At 43.6% G+C, this 18,769-nt stretch overlaps 3 protein-coding genes across 7 annotated transcripts; 2 read left to right on the top strand and 1 right to left on the bottom strand.

Moving 5' to 3' along the window:
• Positions 1–118: 118 nt before the first annotated feature.
• Positions 119–3,546, bottom strand: LOC116932313 (dynamin-1-like protein). 2 transcript variants are annotated; one of them, XM_032940079.2, is made up of 12 exons: positions 3,289–3,546; positions 3,068–3,212; positions 2,858–3,009; positions 2,529–2,796; positions 2,369–2,469; positions 1,998–2,308; positions 1,785–1,935; positions 1,507–1,722; positions 1,238–1,444; positions 882–1,170; positions 593–804; positions 119–513 (listed from the first exon to the last, which is right to left on the bottom strand). In XM_032940079.2, exons 1-12 carry the CDS (start codon positions 3,388–3,390, stop codon positions 457–459), a joined length of 2,211 nt encoding a protein of 736 aa, XP_032795970.2. In that variant the 5' UTR covers positions 3,391–3,546; the 3' UTR covers positions 119–456. The 2 variants fall into 2 exon arrangements, with proteins under 2 accessions (XP_032795970.2, XP_032795969.2); XM_032940078.2 differs by having other exon boundaries at positions 448–513; positions 882–1,173; positions 3,289–3,544.
• A 43-nt stretch (positions 3,547–3,589) lies between these two features.
• Positions 3,590–5,445, top strand: LOC116932316 (N-glycosylase/DNA lyase). 4 transcript variants are annotated; one of them, XM_045180513.1, is made up of 6 exons: positions 3,590–3,675; positions 3,770–3,982; positions 4,045–4,407; positions 4,473–4,755; positions 4,842–5,036; positions 5,101–5,445. In XM_045180513.1, exons 2-6 carry the CDS (start codon positions 3,897–3,899, stop codon positions 5,302–5,304), a joined length of 1,131 nt encoding a protein of 376 aa, XP_045036448.1. In that variant the 5' UTR covers positions 3,590–3,675; positions 3,770–3,896; the 3' UTR covers positions 5,305–5,445. The 4 variants fall into 4 exon arrangements, with proteins under 4 accessions (XP_045036448.1, XP_045036449.1, XP_032795975.2 ...); XM_045180514.1 differs by having other exon boundaries at positions 3,591–3,675; positions 5,134–5,445; XM_032940084.2 differs by having other exon boundaries at positions 3,596–3,675; positions 5,123–5,445.
• A 5,895-nt stretch (positions 5,446–11,340) lies between these two features.
• Positions 11,341–18,607, top strand: LOC116934129 (discoidin domain-containing receptor 2). The gene is given in 12 exon segments (XM_045180518.1): positions 11,341–11,561; positions 13,497–13,737; positions 13,829–13,934; positions 14,087–14,327; positions 14,450–14,597; positions 14,733–14,906; positions 15,180–16,540; positions 16,627–17,072; positions 17,074–17,289; positions 17,380–17,472; positions 17,562–17,703; positions 17,824–18,607. Coding segments are annotated over 11 exon segments (3,378 nt in total). The 5' UTR covers positions 11,341–11,561; positions 13,497–13,670; the 3' UTR covers positions 18,208–18,607.
• Positions 18,608–18,769: the final 162 nt, after the last annotated feature.

Below are 18,769 nucleotides of genomic sequence, written 5' to 3'. Positions count from 1 at the left end.
CGCAAAATCTACTGCGTTCGATTTTTACTGCCCCGTTTCAAAAGTTCGCGATAACAATCTATAAAACAAAACAAAAAATATTTACTGAAAGCTTCCCGTTTTTTTTTTTACTCCCCTCAAGCAGTTTAACATTCTTTTATTGTACTGAAAATAATAATAGTTAAGAATAACATGTAGCGGACTACAATTTTAAATGTGGAATGAAAAAGACTATGTGGAGGGGCTTTTTAAGATAACTACACATCTTTCAGATGCCTAATTCGCAAAATAGTTGGGAAAAGAGACTACGGTTGGACGAAATAATAATAATAATAAAGGGGAGGGCCGAAAAAAGAGGGCCCTAGAAAAAAAAATTTTGCCGATGAGCGATCGAGTGTTTAACAGAGAAAGAATAGAGACTAGATCACGGAAAGGTAGAGCAGACTACAACCGAGAAATGTTTTTTTAAATTTGACTTCACCAAAAGTGCGTTTCCCGAATCTCACCAATAATCACGCTGGATCGCTGAAGTGCCTGTGTGAAATCATTTCCGTTGGCATTTGGTCTTCACGAAATAAATGAATAGAAATAAACAATAAATAAACAAACGTACCTCAAGCATATCAGCAGCTTCTTTGCGACGCTGGGCTATGTGCTCCGACTCAGAGAGCAACAAGTCAATTTGATCAGGACGGTAGAGGTGAGTTACTAATTCTGACTGCAAGTTATCTTTGACGTGGTTGACCAGGAAATGCATCACAGCTTTCGGTACGGAATCTTGGATCGATTTACGGACGATGTAAAAGTAGGCTTTAATCAGCCGTTCTAGTGAAAGGGGAAAACAAAAGAAAGAAAAAGAAATGTTTTAATAATTGAAATTGAAAGCAATAAAGAAGACGTACCGATAACTTCGCAATCCCTTTTCTCCCTTTCAGACAATTTTCGTTCGGGCTGATGCACAGCTTCGGACAGCAGATTGACCGGTTTCTGGTGTCCAAAAGGATTTTGAAGTGGCGTGGACGCGGCATGATGAGTGGGCGTCGCAGTCGGGGTGTTTTCGGCAGACGTGTCATTCGCGAATTCATCCCGTCCGACGGGTAGCAAATTGGTCAACCAATTGGTTTGTACAACATTAGGAGCACCAACACCGTTGCTTTCTACCAACGACATGGATGTTTTCTGAACGCGAATCTGCTATAATGTGAGGAAAAAATGGGATACTAATTTATCGGAGCAAATTTGAATGAACGCGGAGTACTTCTTTTGACGGAGAATCGCCGTTGACAATACCGGGCGGATAGGGCACTGTTTGCTTTTTCGTGGATTGTTTGGAAGGTTGAAGTTTATGGGCGGGAGCCTCTTCAACATGAGTATGCATCAACGTCGACACAAGAGATGCTTCTCGATGAAAATCGGGATGCTTAGTGTTGATATACGCAAGTTCAATGGCTACAAGGTTCTCCACCTAATACCGCAGAGTGCGTGATTAACTGATGGCAAGTAGGCAAACAAAGAGCTAATGTTTACCATGACGTTGGTTGGAGGAAGACGCTGCCTCAACAAAGAAGTGACTACGTCTACAATTTTTTCGTGCAATTTCGGGAAGCGGAGCATTTCCTGTTGAACTTCCGTTCCGCAGTGCTGGATAATTCTTTGCATCTCTTCGTGCACTAATTCGATGCACCGCAGCGAAGGATCTTCGAGGCGGCGAATTTGACGTTTTACAAGTAGTTCAAAGGAAACCTTGAAAATAATCAGAACGTATCGAAATACTGAGGCTTCGTTTAGACGTTGTAGATGATTACCTCTGGGACAAACAAAGCAGGTCTTGGACCTGTTGCATTGCGAATAGCAGTGAGTATATCTAATGTAGTTAAACCGGAGAGTGGGTGAATCGAATCTAGGGTCCTTCCAAAAGTTTCATGGAAAATGTAGCAAATCCTAGCTCCGCCACACCTGTTTCAGAACAATAGTTTAAAAATACTGAAGTCAATCAAATTGCTTGATAATTCGCTCACAGTTCTGTAGTTTCAATGTTCCTGGCTGTGCCTTCGATTGTTGCGCAATACGATGACGCAAACTTGGTTATAATTTGAAGCAAAGTTTGACTTTTGTCTTTCACTTGATCCCCATATGAATGAAGTAGAGCCTGAAATTGCGACACCATCAAGTTTACTCTTGTTTTAAGCTCAGGGAGGCAGTCACGGATGTGGTGCATCAACAGTCTTTGCAAGGTTTTCGCCAAATATGCGGTTCCATTGCGGGTAGCTAATGTAGGGTAACGACGTTGGAGGAAACTCATTTCGTCTTTTAATGCTTCTTCGATGCTCTGATTCGTATAGATAACCTCGTTACGACACAGTTATTTGACAGCTTAACAGACTTATACTTTGTTATTTTGAATGTCTTTTTGAGAGCGGTTGACCAAACCAATAATGCCAAGTTTAACCGGAATAACTCTGCCACACAAAACATCAATGGCATCAGTCCCTGGAAACGGCAATAAAGTCAAATATTTAGCTTCAAAATCTTATTTCATTCTCACTGACCTGCATCCATGAGATCTAACTTGGTCATCACAGCTAAGGTTCTTCTTCCCTCTGGGTCAACCTCTCTTGCAAGTTTGAGGGCTTCTGAAGTTGCCAAATCTGTGGTTGCCGGAGTCACAGCCAAAATCAAGCTATTTGGGTTGCTGATAAAACTGAAAATCAGTTCATAAATTTTTGCTTCAATATCTTCTGGTTGATCACCAACAGGAACTTTGGTTATACCAGGAAGATCAACAAGTGTAAGATTAACAACCTTGGTAGAGTAAACCTGTAGGATAATTTCTTTTTAAAATCAAGGTCCAATGACAGAAAGAATACAGCAGTATCACCTTTAAATTCATCGGTTCATGGGCTATTCCCTTGTTGTGCCCTGCTACTCGTTCCGTTTCATGCTCAATTTCTTTTAACACTTCGTTGAAGTCTGTAAATATTTTATTTTTGAGGTGCAAAAACTTTGCCCACTCCTCCAAGTGAAGGGTCCCTTAAACAATTGGCCATTACATATTTCAAAATGAGATCAGCAAAAGAATGAAAGATACCTTCATCAGCTGACCTGTGTTCTTTATCGTCCAATGGCGTGTATATAAGTTGTAAAACTAAAGGTCTTCGTGTAACAATACCAGTTCCTCTGGGTAAAAATGTACGTCCTACGAGACCCTCAAGGACGGAACTTTTCCCCGAACTCTGTAAAGAGAATCATAGACATTTAAGTTACATAAACTCAAAATAGAATCAATCGATGATCGGAACGTTTAGCTACCTGAGTGCCGACAACAACAATCTGTGGTAACTGAATTGTGTCTGCCCCAACTGTGTGAAAAACATCTTGAAGTTTGTTAATGACTGGAATTAATTGCTCCATGCTTTAAGACGATCTGGTTGTTCACGACAATAGAATATTTTTGAACGTGGGGGATGCTCTTACTAATCCCTTAACTCGGAGATGGTGTATACGTTTATTAACAGTTTTCCGCTCTTTATCAAGCAGACAAGAGGTTGTAGTCCAATGAAAGAACTCGAGGCGTTGCCACCTAGCGGTATTTTCTAAAACAAATCATTCGCTCGATAATTTCATCATATTTTATTTGTAAATGAAAAACTTGTTTGGTGTTGGGTTGTTGGTTTTATGCGAGGGTTTTATATTCGTGTAAGAACCAACGAATTTTAGCAGAGCTTTTTCGTGCAGCGGAGTTATTAATTTATAGTTGAATTAAAAATGAAAAAAAAAATTATCTTTGCAGGGGGCGATGACAATCAAAACAAGCAGACGAAAAAAACGTGGAATTTGGCAGCAAATTTCTTGAAAGTTCTCAACATCAATTAATTTGTCTTTGTCACACTCGAAACATTGGCTGTATATTTTACGTAATGGCTGCTTCGCCAATAATGAGGATACCATGTAAAGTAGCGGAATTGTCTTTGGATATTTCGCTCAACTGCGGTCAAAGTTTCAGGTTGTCAAAAGTCTAGAATTATTTCTTTTCATTTGGTTTGTAAAAAGATTTCTACAGCATAGATGGAAGAAACGACCTAGCGGAGAGTGGGCTGGTGTTTTGGCAGGATATTTGTGGCTAATGAATCAGGATGAGGCTGGCTTGAATTACCGTGTTGTGACTCCTGTCGTTCAATCTGAAGCGTCACCGTCAGAATCCTTGCCAGCCAAAAAGGCAGAAATGAAGGAATGTATTGATTATGAGCACATGGTGAAAGATTACTTTCAGTTGGATATTGATTTAGAAAGTCTCTACAGGCAGTGGTCTCTAGCAGATGCTAATTTTGATAAGGTGGCCAAGAATTTCGTAGGGGTACGCATGCTGAAACAAGATCCAGTGGAAAACTTGTTTGCCTTCATTTGCTCATCCAACAACAATATTCAAAGGTTTTTTGTTTTGTTTTTCAATTACATTGGGAGGTGTGTTTTAGCTAACGCAATTCATTTTGCAGGATAACGGGAATGGTAGAAAAGCTGTGCGAAACGTACGGAAACCATCTGCTGACATACGAGGATGTGGCCTATTATACATTTCCATCAATTGAATCGCTAGCCGAAGAAAAAGTCGAATCCAAGTTGCGAACACTTGGCTTTGGTTATCGAGCCAAGTTCATTCAACAATCGGCAGCCAAGATAATGAAAAACGGTGGGCGTGATTGGCTATTGAATTTAAGAACAGTTTCATATCTGGAAGCGAAATCATCCTTGATGACTCTACCAGGTATAGGTGCCAAGGTACAAGTTTTCATTCCTCAAGTATTTCTTTTTTTTGTTTTTTTGTCATCTCATTGCGACTTTTACACACACTCAAAATGGAATAGGTGGCAGATTGCATCTGCTTAATGTCGCTGAATCACAGTGTTGCCATACCGGTTGACACGCACGTCTTTCAAATAGCCAAGGCCAACTACGTGCCGCACCTGAGCCAAACGAAAAGTGTGACTGATAAGGTCTACAATGAGATCAGCGCTCACTTTCAATCCCTTTTTGGAACGTACGCTGGATGGGCACATTCGGTATGAATTGAAACAGAGTAAAAAGAGTGGGGGGATAATGTTGTTGGTCTGTTGGTTTCAACAGCTGTTTCTGTGTTTTAAACAAGGTTCTTTTCAGTGCCGATTTACGTCATCTGAGAGTGCCACCGCCCGTCGCCAAGAAAAGAAATGCTACCGACGTGACCAAAGAGAAGCCGGCCCTTGGCCGTGCGCAAAGAAAGAAGAAATGACGATCTTTTTTTTTTTTTTTTTTTTTTTTATAGAGGCACATCTCTTTGTGTTAATTTAAAAAAAAAGTGGATGTTTTGCATTCATAAAACGAAAAGTATTTTGTCAAAGAAAATTGGCTTTGATTGATGATGCGGTTACACAGACTCACGCGCATTAAACAACAAAAAAAGTTGGTGATTAATAGACTTATCACGCCTGACGTGGATTTCTCTCTCTCTCTTTCTCAATAAGAATATAATGCGACTGCAGGCTTTGACTCTTTTCCGCGTCGCTACATTGGTAAGTCTTTAAATGGATTAATAAAGAGGCAATGCTTTATATGGAGGAGGAGGAGGAGGTCGGGAGCTTTATTTCACGCCGATTAAACGTCAAAGCGTCTTTAACGGGATCGGACAAGTTTATACAGTTTTCGTAGCAGCAACAGCAGCAGCAACAACAACAACAACATCAACTTATTACTCTGGCTGTAGCGTATGTTTTTACTCGGTGATCTCGGCAGAGTGCCCAAGGTCTTTCTTTATTCCCACTACTTTGGAAGGGCTTAATGCAGGGCATTTTCCCTGTTTCTATGGCAACTCCCCTTACTTTTTTTTTTTTGGCCCATCTCCTCAGCATCAGAGGATCAGATACGCAACGTACAAAAGAAAGAGACGAGTAAGAGCTCCACCAACTCACCTCAACGACTATTGATCGTGTGTGTAGTAGTACACGGTCGTACCCACTTATTGTGTGCGTGCCTCGGTACACCGTCACTTTCTTGCACGAATTTCGGTAGGGACGGGTAGGGACGGGTAGGGGCGGATAAGGAGGAAAAGAATTTCAAACATTTTTTTCCCTCCCTATTTATACAGAGGGGGTTGCCATTCTTTCGCCAAATGATTGTATTTTCATTCTGTTGCGCTTTAGTAAATAGTTGCGATTTCTTCTTTTTTTTCTGGGGGGAGGGGGTTTGAGAAATGCCAACAGCAAAGTCCAATAAATAAAGCGACATTTCTCTTCTCTTTGGATCAAAAGTTTGTTTAACTGGAACAAGGGGGGCGCTGAATTATTATGAGGAAACAAAGTCTACAGAGAGTGGCTCGATGATAAATGGCATCCAATATTTAGAAATAAGCAACGAGAGACGTAATCTTTGCCAGAGAGTCTGACGCGGCGTCGAAGAAAAGCGTCGAGGGACGTCTGCGTGTTTCACGTGTCATCGGGCCCTCGAGATCAGCGACTATAAAAGAGACGCCCAACTTAACAATACATTTCCATTCACGAGTATATATATATTTTTTCATGTGTGTGTGTGTGTGTGAGAGCATACGCCACACACAGAACACAGAGAGGGTGTGATCCATCCTATTAAAAGAGAATTCCCTCAACAGAGACCTTTGATTAATGGCATGTCTTTTCTTTTTTATTTATTTTTTTTTTTCTCCCTTTCTTTTCGCTATTGCATTCTTTATTTTTCCGAGTAGGGGACGACTATCAAAAGTAGAGCGACGCGGGGAAATGGAGAGAGAACAGAGTCAGCAGCTCTTTTCTTTGCGTGCAGTAGATAGAAAACAAGGAAAAATTCTTCTTTTGATCGGGACGCAATACGAAAAAAAATAGATAGAGTCAGCTGCTTCGTTTACTGCCATGAGAACCAAAAGAGACGGGGAACATTATCATATATATTAACGCCTTTTATCTAAATTCTTTTTAACCCCCGATGAAATAAGCAAATAGGATGAACATTCCAACTGGATCGTTTCCCACATCGGCAAAACTGAGCGGTTCTATTTTTGAAGTGAAAATTGAACCGGCGTCAAGTGTTTTTGTTTTATTTTATTTTTCAAATTTTACTTGGAAAAAAATTAAAAAAACTCTTTTTCTAGAGGGCTGCATTATCCGAGTTATTTGTATGCGTGTGCAATAAGGTTGGAGGATTTAACGGTCAAGGGTCTGTGCGCCCCATCCAAATACAAGGCGATAAAGAATTCTTTCGTTGCTGTCCCTCTTTTCTTCTCGACTTGTTGATAAGCTTTTTATTTACGTTGTGTACGTGTGTACAGAGCTAAAAACGTGTCCATTTGGGCCTTCCGTTGTCCCCTGCCTCCCTTTTTTTCCTTCGTTTTTTTCACTTCATATTTACGGTTGTAATCCGACGGCGAGGTGTTTGGACCACGTCTCTGTGCCACATTCGAATAAATAACTGGCCGAGTTGTACATGGGGCGTTGCCATACCTTTGGCTGTAACGCGATTGCATTTAAATTCGACTCGAGTGCATTCATTTCAGATGTGTAGAGTCTAGCCAGATTGGAGCAGCGTATCAAAATAGACCAACGCATTCAATCGGCGTCCAGCATCCGCGCTGCCGTTATTTGAATAATAGCCGGCTGATGCAAAAAGCCAAAGGCTCGAGTCAATAGAAACGGTCGCTCTATTCACGCACGGAACCTGGATTGGAAACTGGCTGACAGACTGGCCAGCATCGCTTTATTATTGCTAGCAGCGTATTACTGCATCGAGACGCCGAGACGCTGAAGAAGGTTGAATGAACAAATGAAATGGTATATAGTCTGCATCGCCCTCATTATGTACTTCTACTGGTACTATACGAGCGGATCGGATATAATAGGAATAAAGACGATCTTTCGGTCGCATCATTATGAAAAGCGACAGTTGCTCGTTGAAAATGGCGCATCATCGAGTCGCTTCGCCTCATTTCTTTTGTTTCCTGCCGTCCTATTCGCCGTATTCCTCTCGAGTCTTGTCAGACGGATGGTGGGCGAATGTCGACTCGTTTCTTTTCAAGTGACTCTTGATCATCTCTGAACGCATATACAGACTCATTCTCCCTATCTGTGTGCGTCCCGACCGAAGCTTTTTCTTTCTCTTATGGCCGGGAGGAGCGTAGCAAACAATTGATTCCACATCCCCCCCCCCCCGCAGTCCTGCTGTATAGACGCTGCCTTCGACTAATACATAGGACGAGAAGAAGACTGAAGAGCAGCACGATGCCCTAAAGGCCATTTTCCACACACGACGTAGGTATTACTACCCTCAATCATCTCTCTCTCTCTCGTAGACTTAACGGCAAACTTGAAATTCGTCTGTGCGCATGTGAGACGGTGTAATTTGTTGCGCTACATCAAACACGGAAAGCGATTAGAAGTGGTGCGCTTATTAAAACGCTCGTTTCCATCATGGCGAGATGAGCTTTAAAATGATTTCCACAGGACGATTGTTTCAATTAGATTATTATCTTTGTATGATGCTAGACGTGGTGGAGGCGGTACTCCATCACGGCGTGAAATCAAGGCGGGGTATCCTCACCCTTCGCAACTCGGTGTTTGATCGCCAGTCCAATCCATAGGCGTTTCTTGTGTGTGTGTGTGTGTGTCTGTTTCGGTTGAAATAACAACAAGTGGGCAATGAGAAAAAGGGAAAAAGGAAAAGCCAAAAGTCTTGTAACGCAAAGTGAAATCTTTGACACAGAACTGATAAGTTTCAGTCAAACATGTTCGGCTCATTTTTAGCACAGTTCCGTCAAAAGTTCTACACTTCCCCCCCACCCCTCTTTTGTCACAAGAAAAGACACGCACACACACACACAATAACAAATAAAAAAAAGGGGGGAAGGGGAGATAAAAAAAAAAAAGAAAACGTCAGTCAATATTTGAGACAGCAGGTGCTGTTTCTTGTATTTTTTGTTTAGTTTTTTTTCCGAGTTTGACGTACTTTACTAGTAGACCAGCTAATAATTAAATCATTTGAAAGTGCATCTGGCGTTTAGTGAAATACGAACTCCTCATTTCACGCCCCCCTCCCTTTATTTTTGCGTTTCATTCGCGTGCGCCCAATTTTTCAACTGACGGGGGGAGAGAGAATAGAATAGAATGAAAGAAAAAAAAAACAACAAAAATCGATGGTTAAAGCAAGAAAAGAATAGAGGAGAAACCTGATTCCATAGACCACACCTTTTTTGTTCTGCGGATAGAGCGTCAAACGATTTCCGGTTGCGGTTTTCCTTGGCGAATTTAGACGCGGCGCAATGGGCGGAGTTAATGCAGATGGGCACCATCCGAATTGAACACGTGTCCTCACATCTGACTCTGACGCAGAGAACAACACTTGCACGCCCACTCGATTCATTTCTAGCTCCAACATGTTTGTTTGTTTTTTGTTTGTTTATTACATTTTGGCTTTTCAATTGGACAAGATCATTGGACAATCAGATGGGGCGCACTCGTCATTTAGCGCATTGACAATGAGGAACGTCTTGCGCTCGACATTTCGAAAGAATAATTAGAATAGAAAAAGATGACGTTTACATTTCAATGACGTTGTCCGCGTGTTGTCTGTCTGTTTCGTCCATCGATAAAATAAATCACTGTCGCGATTAGACGCGGACAACAGATAGGGGCAAGACAGCTCTGCTATTTATAGCTCGTTCTCCATCCTTTTTTTGTAGAGATTGTTGCACACGTTTTTATCTCTTTCAAACTCTTCCCCCCTTTTTTTATTTTTTTTTTTTTTTTTGTGAAAAAAACTTGAATGGAAAGAAGAAGAAGGAAAAAATGGTTCCGGATAAACGGACAGGATCGGCCAGATATCCGGTCTATTTTCTGTCGAACGCTGTTTTACATCATTTTCTTCTTCTTCTTCTCTTTCTTTTAAATAGGAAAAAAAAAAAAAGATTTCGAGCGAGTGTTTGTGACATGAAAATGAAAATGAAACAAAAGAGAAAACAAGGCAAGTGCGATCAATAAAAATATGCGACGATGCTTCAAAACGAACAACGGCACAATACCTCTGGCAAAGACAAACAAGACACCTTGTCCAGGGGATAAGAACATTCAGCTGAATAAGACGCAGACGCAGAAGCAGACAAGAAGCTTATCTGCGAGACTCAATCAGCAAAACAAACAAACTACCTAGTACGTCTTCTTGTCTTGTGTACATAGTAGTGGGGAGAAAAAAAGAGGGTTTTTTTAAACAACAAAAAAAGGGGGGCAGCGATCCATCACCGCCGTTGATTCGCCTTTCAAATCAATGAAATATGCGCACTATATACTATATCAACTCTTTAGACGACATTCTTTTCGAAATTGCAATTGAATCAGATGCGCAAATGTCTTTCCGTTTCATTTTTTTTTTGTCCTAAGAGAGGGAGAGACAAGAGAGCCATTAGCATATCAAAAAGAAGATCGTTTCTTCAATTGCGCAATTGTTTGAGACTTTTCCTCTTGAGACTCTGCAGTTTGCCAGTCGCCATGTTCCAATGTGTGAAGGCGAATCAAATAAGAAAAACGGGATTCAAATGTTCAGTTCAATGCTTTTGGACAAATAAAAAGCTTAGCTCGTCTATAACGCCCAGGGAAGGCGCGCGCGCGCACACACGCACGCACCAGCGCAAACAACAATGGCGACACGATGTACACGGCCGAGCTGCTACCCCATACAGATTCATCACATTATGCAAGAAACTCTTCCTTTTTCAACAATTTTTGGAAATTAAATTATTTAGAAGGGAAAAAAAAAAGGGAAGGAACTTTCACTTGCGACAAACATCAAGAAAAAATAAAAAAGTCTCGTTTTGAACAAATGAGACACTCGAACAAACTGGCAATGTGGCCAAGAGAGAGAGAGAGAACAGGAAAAATTGAATGACTTTCATCTCGTTGTTGAAACTGCGAATGAAAATAACGAAAAAAAGGCAACTCACTTTTCCTTTCTGGTTGCGACGAGAGTAGCGCACGAGCTGCCCTGGAACGTTTTTTTGTTTTAATTCATAAAAACAAAGAAAGAAAGAATGAAAGAAAGAAAGGTCGAGTTGTTTGTTCAACTTTTTTGTCGTGTTCAAACGACGATTTGAAGAAAGAAAGAAAAAAATTAAAAAGGGCTCGACGCGCTTCTTTGATTGGGTCGTAAAAGAAACACGAATCGGAAACGGGTTTTCGCAACCAGCAATTTCATTTCAAATGAATTTTAGTTTTTTGTGTGTGTGTCTGAAATCGTTCTCGTTATTATGAAAGAAAGGCAAAGAACAGTAGTTGTTGTGAGTTGTGAGAGTCCAGAGGAGGGAGGCTGTTAACCAATGGGATGTGTCGGCCCAAACACCGTCTACTCTACCCGCACTGAAAACTGGCAGCCAACTCGTGGAGGACCTTTAGTTGTCCTGTTGACTCGCTACGAGCACCACCACGTTCACTGGTTCTCCTCTTTCTTTCTCTCGCATCACCAGGATTCGCTCTTTCTTTTCTTTTTCGTTCGTGAAATTGTGTGTTGTGGTGAAAGGCAACGTAATCAAGTGTCGACGCATTTTCTAAATCAAAGAAAAGGTAAGACTTTTTTTTTTCAAACAAACAAACAACCAAACAAAAAAATGAGCTGGGGCTTTATCGATTCAAAAAGATTGGAGGCCAAAAAGCAATAAGCGGATCATATTAAGAACGACGGGGACCTATTCACAGACGTGATAATAAACAGGGAATAATATGAAGCTCCGCACACGAAAGGAAATGGCGGCAATTGTTTTCTTTTTTTTTCAAATAGAAATGTTTCAAGTGATGCTTACGTGATTGATGATGATGTATCGACGTTGCAATAGGCAGCACCAATTGGCCCACTCTACACTTTTGTCTTTTTTTCCCATTCGAATTTCGCAGCGAGAGATGCTTTATCGAGTCATTGATTTTGAAAAAATAGATATTATACTGTAGCTACATAGATGGTATATCGATTATGCATTGGCAATCACATCTAGATTGGATCTGCGATTCTCGATTACATTCAAAACATCTAGAGACAAATAAAGACAAGTTGGCCTTTGAAAAAGAACGGGTGTGTACAAAGTGTTTCTTTTCACACACTTGTGTGTGTGTGTGTGTGTGTGCGTGTGACAATGTCGTACAGGGATAGGAGGACATCCAGTTTTTTGTGTGTGGTATTTTTACGTATGTCAGAACACATCGAGAGAGAGAGAAAGAGAATAAGAGAGAAATCAAATGATGGAGTACTTCCAGTAGAACAAGTTTTTATTTCGGCTTGCTCTTCCGGCTCAGACGGGCGGGATGTCCGTTCGATCCATCTCTTTGAAAACGAAAGAAAAAGAAGAAGCCAACCAAACGAAATGGCCAAGCCGAATGCCTCTTTCTTTACTCCAAAATAAAAAAAATAAAACATAAAAAATCAAATCAAATCAAATAAATAAAACTGGAAAATGCCATCGATCGGTTTCCATTGACAAAGAGACACAAAATCCTATTTGTATCCGAAAATAAAAAACGGGGGAAGGGGGAACGATTGAAAAATGTCAAAACAATCGATAACGAGGCGGCATAACGGCGCACAAGAGCAGCTACACCGTCAATCGTTTTTTAATGGTCGCTTTTGTTTTGTCCTCTCATTTCAACACGTAAATACACGTAGTCTACAACACACACACACACACACAGAGGGAGAGCATGTGTTGTACATAATGTGTCGCTTACAAAAAGGCAGGGCCATTGATCAGTGTCGGCACTGGCTGAACAGACAAAAGTCAAAAGGAAAAAAACCTTGTGTCGTCGTCGACCAGATGCCCAGGGAAATCAAATTCCTGCTGGCAAACGGCTACGTCAGATTCGATTCCATCAAAATATGATAATCGCCGTGCCATCCTCGCGTCCATATCTTCACACTTCCTTTTTTTTTCAGCTGTCCTAACAAGAAAAAAAAAAAAAACGCATAAAATGACGACTCCATTTCAAAAGAAGAGAAGGAGAAGAAGAAAAAAGTTATTGCGATGGAGAAGACGATTTCAGTGGTCTAGTTTGCATATTTCATCAAGTTGGTGGAGGGGGGGATTTCGGCCTTGGAAAAAGGAAAAGTTTTTTTTCGGAAACAATCAAGAAAACTCTTTTTTGAAAACGGTGTGTTTTATCGCAGAAAAAAAAAGAGCCACACAGAGTTTCAAACAAGAAAAACCAAAAAAAACTCGATAAAATATTCATAGAAACTCTTTAACGACGACAGAACAATATTGGGCTGGTAACGAAAACCAGGAAAGTCGTAAAAAAATGAGTCACTAATACAAAAAAAAAAAGAGGATCGCGTTTCTTCTCCCCCGCATTTTGACTCGTTTGTTTGAAAAATGAACTTTCTAGGGAAAAAAATAAAAGCCGCTCAACTAATCGAAAGTTGGTTTTAAAAATAAAATAGAATTTGCATTCAAAAATGACGTCATAATGGCAAAGCTAACGGAAATTTCTGTTTGGTTTCGAATTGTTTGATAGTTAAAGGGAAAGAAAAAAGAGCCGACATCGATGGCGGGTCGTTAGGACGAGGCCGGAAGCTGCTGCTAATATTCAAGTGTGTCGCCACCTCGCCAGAGACGAAAAATCTCATCAGTTCAACAGCAAAAAAAAAAACCCGAAAACCTCACCCACAAAGGACAACGAGGAAGGAAAATGAAGTCGCCTGTCGTCATTTTGATGTTTGTCAGTTTCTTCTTCATCCAACCCATCACCCCCACTGGTAAAAAGAAAAAAAAAAACCTGTCACACACAACCGTATTCAAATTTGAAATTTCAAAAATAAAAGAAATAAATAAAAATGAATTGGACAGAAATGTGCGTGGGATCTGCACTGGGAATGGAATCGGGACGCATCCCAGACTCGGACATCAGCGCCTCATCTTCGTACGCGCGTAGCGTCGGTCCCGAACACGCCAGGTAAAAAAAACCTAAACTCATCACATGAATGTCATCCCGTGAACAGATAGGCCAAATAGAATCTGTGGCAAATGCAGTCGATTCATTGTGCGTACACACGTACACACGCACAGAAGTACAGATGTATACAATTCGTGTTATTATCGACGTAGAGTTCGTGTGGAAAAGGGAGGCGGTGCGTGGTGTCCTCGGCCGGCCATCCAACACAACGTGCGCGAATGGCTGGAAGTGGCACTTCCGTCGGGTCACGGCCCCTATTTAGTCACGGCCAGCGAAACGCAGGGACGGTTCGGCAACGGGCAAGGCCAAGAATTTGCCGAAGCGTTCATCATTGAATATTGGCGCCATCATTTAGGCCGTTGGGTGACCTACAAAAATGCTAATTCTCACCAGGTGATTTCGACTTTGTTGTCTCGTTCTCTCCTTCTCATTCGATCGATAGAAACGTGTTCCTTTAATTGATTCGAGGAAGAAACAAAAAGAAAGAAAGAAATCATCATTTCCAAATGAATTAGATATTGCCGGGCAACAACAATCCATGGCTGGCTGCTGTCCAGCAACTGGATCATCCGCTAGTGGCCGAACGGATACGTTTCCTGCCTTACAGTCATCATCCGCGCACCACCTGCATGCGAGTCGAGATCTACGGCTGTCCCTGGACAGGTATAGTCATCACGTCGATCAAAAAACAATATAAAAACAAGGAAACCCCCCTTTGTTTTCTTTCCTTTTTTGTTTGTTTGCGCTTCACCGTTTCAATAAGAAAATAAAAAAACACGTTGGCCTGGCAAAATACAGGAGGATTGATGGGCTACACGACGTGGCCGAAAAAGAGCGGCCAACATCTGGTCGACTGGGCTGAAAATCTCGACGACATTTCATATGATGGGGACAACCGAGTGGCCGGACTTGGCCAGCTGGTCGACGGCGTCATCACCGACAATCGCACATCCATCAACGCAACATTTTTCGGTCAGTGTCTCTTTTTCTTTTCCTTTTCCCTTTTCTTTTTCAACAACAACAAATAAATCAAACTAAATAGGGAAATAATTTAAAACAAAAAAGTAAAAACAAAAGATTTGAATGGATAAGAGGTGGGCGATGGCCGTTGAAATGGAAAAAAAATTAGAATAAAACAAAAGAGTTACCAACTACGCACAACACGCCTTGATGTTTTTCGCTTTGTTGCCTTTTTCTCCGCTGTTGTTTCCGGCCGGGGGTTGCGACAACGACAACGGCAAACAGGCTCCAGCTGGGTGGGCTGGATGAATAATGGATCGTCGGCCGCCGATGGCAGGGTGCACCTCTTTTTCGAATTCCATTCGGCCAGGGAGTTTACCAGCGTCACGCTCCACTTGGCCAAGGAGCCAACGTCGGCCAACGCCAACGCCACCGCCACCGCCACCGCGACGGGATTGACTGCCTGCCTCGTCCACTTTGCGCTGGACAAGGACAATTACAACGCAGGCAAAGCCGTCCGGCCTTCGCTCGACGCTCTGACGTCGGCCACCATTCAGAAGGTGACCATCGATTTGAAGCGTCGCGTCGGCCGCTATTTGCAGCTGCAACTGCAGTTCAACAGTCGATGGCTGTTGATGAGCGAAGTGACTTTCCACTCGTCCGAGGCCAACATCACCACCACCACCACCACTGCCGGCCAGCGGCAAGGCGGCGACGACGCCGTTCGATTCGGAAACGAGGCCGACCAGTCGCAAACGGACCAAAAAGACGCCGTCGATCCGGCGCTAGAACAAGGACCCGAAATCGCAATCATCGACGGCGACGACGACGGCGACATGGACATCGACGTCGATGACGATAGTTTCGAGGAGAGCATTTCGACGGTGGCCGAAGATCAAAGGACGGCCTATATTGGCCTGGTGGGCGGAGTCTTGTCCATCGTCGTCTTGTTACTGGCCACCGGCCTCGTCGTTTACCTCAAACGACGTCGCAATCGGCACGGCAAACAAGTGGCCGCCATGTTGCCCGGCGGCGGCGACGGCGGCGGCTGCGGCAGCGATGGATTGAACAAGTTGTCGTTGACGCCGAGGGTGGGTCTCAACGACGCCAAACAGCGCACGACGCTCTTGAGTTTGAAGCAATTCAGCCACAAATCGAATTTAGCGCCGTCGGCTCGCGACGGCTTTTACGGGCCAGTCATTTCGATGGCGGCCGGCGAGTCGGACAGCGACACTTCCTCTTTCTACCACGAACCCTATCAGCAACAGCAACAACAACAGCAGCAACAACAGCCAATTAGCGTCAAGTACAGCAGCAACAGCAGTCAAAAGCAGACGAACGCGTCCAGTCGATCGGCTGCATTCCGGCCGACCAATCATTTTTGCTCTTCTTCTTCTTCTTCCGCCGACGCCGAGTACGGCTGCCTCATCCAAAAGGAGCCGTTGCTGCTGACGCCCAAAGGCCTGCACTGCAAAGGACTTTACACCAACGCGACGGCCAACGCGACGGCCATGCCGTTACCCCGTCCGCCTTTATCGGCCGTCAAGCTGTTCATGGCCGACCCATTGAACACGATGAGCAGTGCGACCACTTCGTTCGCAGCTGTGCCGTCGGAAAATTATTACGCCACCACCGATCTCATCCTCGTAAGTGCCCATCCTCTGTTTTATTTGATTTATTTTAAATTCACTGGAAGAAAATCATTAAAAAGACGTTGAAAAAATCAAAAAAGGGCGATCGCGGCGTGTTGAAGCCGCTTTTCGAAGAAAATTCCGCCCTGATGTCGACTAGTGAATCGTCGTCATTCGAAGGATCGGAAGACGGAGGAGGAGGAGGAGGAGGCGCCGCCATTTTCACGGCGCCACCTCCACCCCCGCCACAGCCGCAGCCGCACCCGGCGCCACCATTCCCGTCGCACGTCTCGCCCTACGTCATTCCCGCTGGGTCGCCCGTCGATGACGATCTTTGCCCGCCAGATTTAGGCCGCCACCAAATCGGATTACTCGAGAAACTGGGCGAGAATTCGGCGGGCGCGTTCGGCCACCAGCCGACAGCCGTTCACACAGCGTTGCATTTCGCCGAATTGATTGACGCGTCCAGTTTCGCCGGACGCAAGTGCGTCTTCTTGCGGCTCGTGCGGCGCAACGGTGCCGGTCGCCGCCGCCGCCGCTGGAACAGATGACGACCTGATCAGCCAAGTGAAGAGATTGGCCGTCCTTCGTGACCCGTCCATCGCCAAAGTGGTGGCCATGGCCACCAATCTATCAGCCAGCGACGACGTCATCACCTTGGGTCTGATGACCGAGTACCTGGAAGGCGGACCGTTGCCCATCTACCTGCGTCAGTATCGTCTAGGAGCCGCCGATAACTTTGATCCCGGCGTCAAAACCATCAGGTGACACTTTTTTTCTCATTTTTTCTTTAATTTTCTGTCTCTGTCTCTCCCTTGTTTCGTTTTGAAGACGCAGTTGTTTTTCCGTTTCAGTTTGGGGGGTCTCGTCTATATGGCGACTCAAATAGCTTCGGGCATGAAATATTTGGAATCGCTCGGCTTCGTCCATCGCGACCTGTCAGCTCGGTGAGTCTTTAACTCAGTCCCAGTTTCCAAATTTGGCGCTCTTTTTTCTTTTTTCGAAAATAACCGGCCAATCAAATGTAACAATTCAGCAACTGCCTGGTGGGCAAGGGATTCACCGTGAAAATCTCCGACGTGGCCGTCTACCGGACGCTGTTCGCACGCGATTATTTCTACATTGACGGCAGGGGGTCGTTGCCCGTCCGCTGGATGGCACCCGAGACTTTGCTTTGGGTAAGTTCATCTTTTTTTGTCTCTTGTCTCTCCAATCTCTCGTTCGTCATTTGTAGGGCAGCCAATTCATTCACAATTTGCTTTTTCGATTTTTTGAAACACACACACACAAAACACTAGGAGGAATGGAGCAGTCACAGCGACGTGTGGAGTTTCGGCATCACCTTGTGGGAGCTGACTGGACTCTGCCAGCACAGACCTTGGCAATCGATGGGAGAGACTTTGCTGCTGGCCAGCGTCATCCAACGATATCAGGCCAGTGTCGCCTCGTCGTCGTCGTCGTCGTCGTCACCTGAAACGTCGTTGAATTCGTCGACGTCGTCGTCGTCGGTCGACCATTGCCCGCTGCTGCCGTCGGCCACGCTGGCCAGGCCGGCGCATTGTCCGGCCGAACTCTACCGACTCATGGGCCAATGTTGGCAGCAAGAGCCGGCCATCCGACCGACGTTTCACGACATTCACGCCTTCCTCCAGCGGAATAATAATAAACACCACCCACTGTAGATTAGATTTGCATCTCCCCGACTCTCTTCTGATTACATTAGCGTTCGTTGCGTCGTTCAAAGTCACCTTCTATTTCGAATTGGCTAAATCCGACTGTTGCTGTAAAGAGCTCAAAATTAGCCACTGCCCCACCCACCTCCAACAACTCTTCGTTTTCTCGTTCGTTGTGCGTTGTGCGTTGTACATAAATACAATTCGACCCATCACCTATCCCCCATTGCATATCAGCAGCCATTTGTTCATTTGTTTTTTTGTGTGTTTTTGGGGGGGCAATTTTCTCGTTTGTGTGCCAAATGACGTCGAGAAACTTGCACGTCCTTTCGACTTTCCCCCCGTCCCGTGCCCCGATTCCATTACGGTTCATTCTTATAAATATCAAAAATACAATGATGAATACGTACAATCTCATTCCATTCGTTTCATTTCAATAAAAAAGAATGAAACCAAAGTCACGCGTGAGCGCCAGATTAATTGCGTAAATTTCGGTCAAAATGATGACACATACACACATAGAAAAAAAAACTGCCAATCTCACGCTACAATGCAAAAGAGGAGCAGCTCT

The sequence above is a fragment of the Daphnia magna genome, linkage group LG10 (assembly GCF_020631705.1).
Source record: "Daphnia magna isolate NIES linkage group LG10, ASM2063170v1.1, whole genome shotgun sequence".
Lineage (NCBI taxonomy): Eukaryota > Metazoa > Arthropoda > Branchiopoda > Diplostraca > Daphniidae > Daphnia > Daphnia magna.
Note: the sequence above shows the minus strand (reverse complement) of the source record. Positions and strands in the feature narration are given on the sequence as shown.

What these genes read in the sequence shown, in the direction of transcription:
- LOC116932316 (XM_045180513.1), top strand. Translation starts at nt 3,897, where the DNA reads ATGGCTGCTTCGCCAATAATGAGGATACCATGTAAAGTAGCGGAATTG. An exon ending in TCCAACAACAATATTCAAAG is followed by an intron (nt 4,408 to 4,472) that starts GTTTTTTGTTTT and finishes TTCATTTTGCAG; the next exon opens with GATAACGGGAATGGTAGAAA. An exon ending in TACCAGGTATAGGTGCCAAG is followed by an intron (nt 4,756 to 4,841) that starts GTACAAGTTTTC and finishes AAAATGGAATAG; the next exon opens with GTGGCAGATTGCATCTGCTT.
- LOC116932313 (XM_032940078.2), bottom strand. Translation starts at nt 3,390, where the DNA reads ATGGAGCAATTAATTCCAGTCATTAACAAACTTCAAGATGTTTTTCAC. An exon ending in AACATTGAAACTACAGAACT is followed by an intron (nt 1,936 to 1,997) that starts GTGAGCGAATTA and finishes GTTCTGAAACAG; the next exon opens with GTGTGGCGGAGCTAGGATTT. An exon ending in TTCCTCCAACCAACGTCATG is followed by an intron (nt 1,445 to 1,506) that starts GTAAACATTAGC and finishes CTGCGGTATTAG; the next exon opens with GTGGAGAACCTTGTAGCCAT.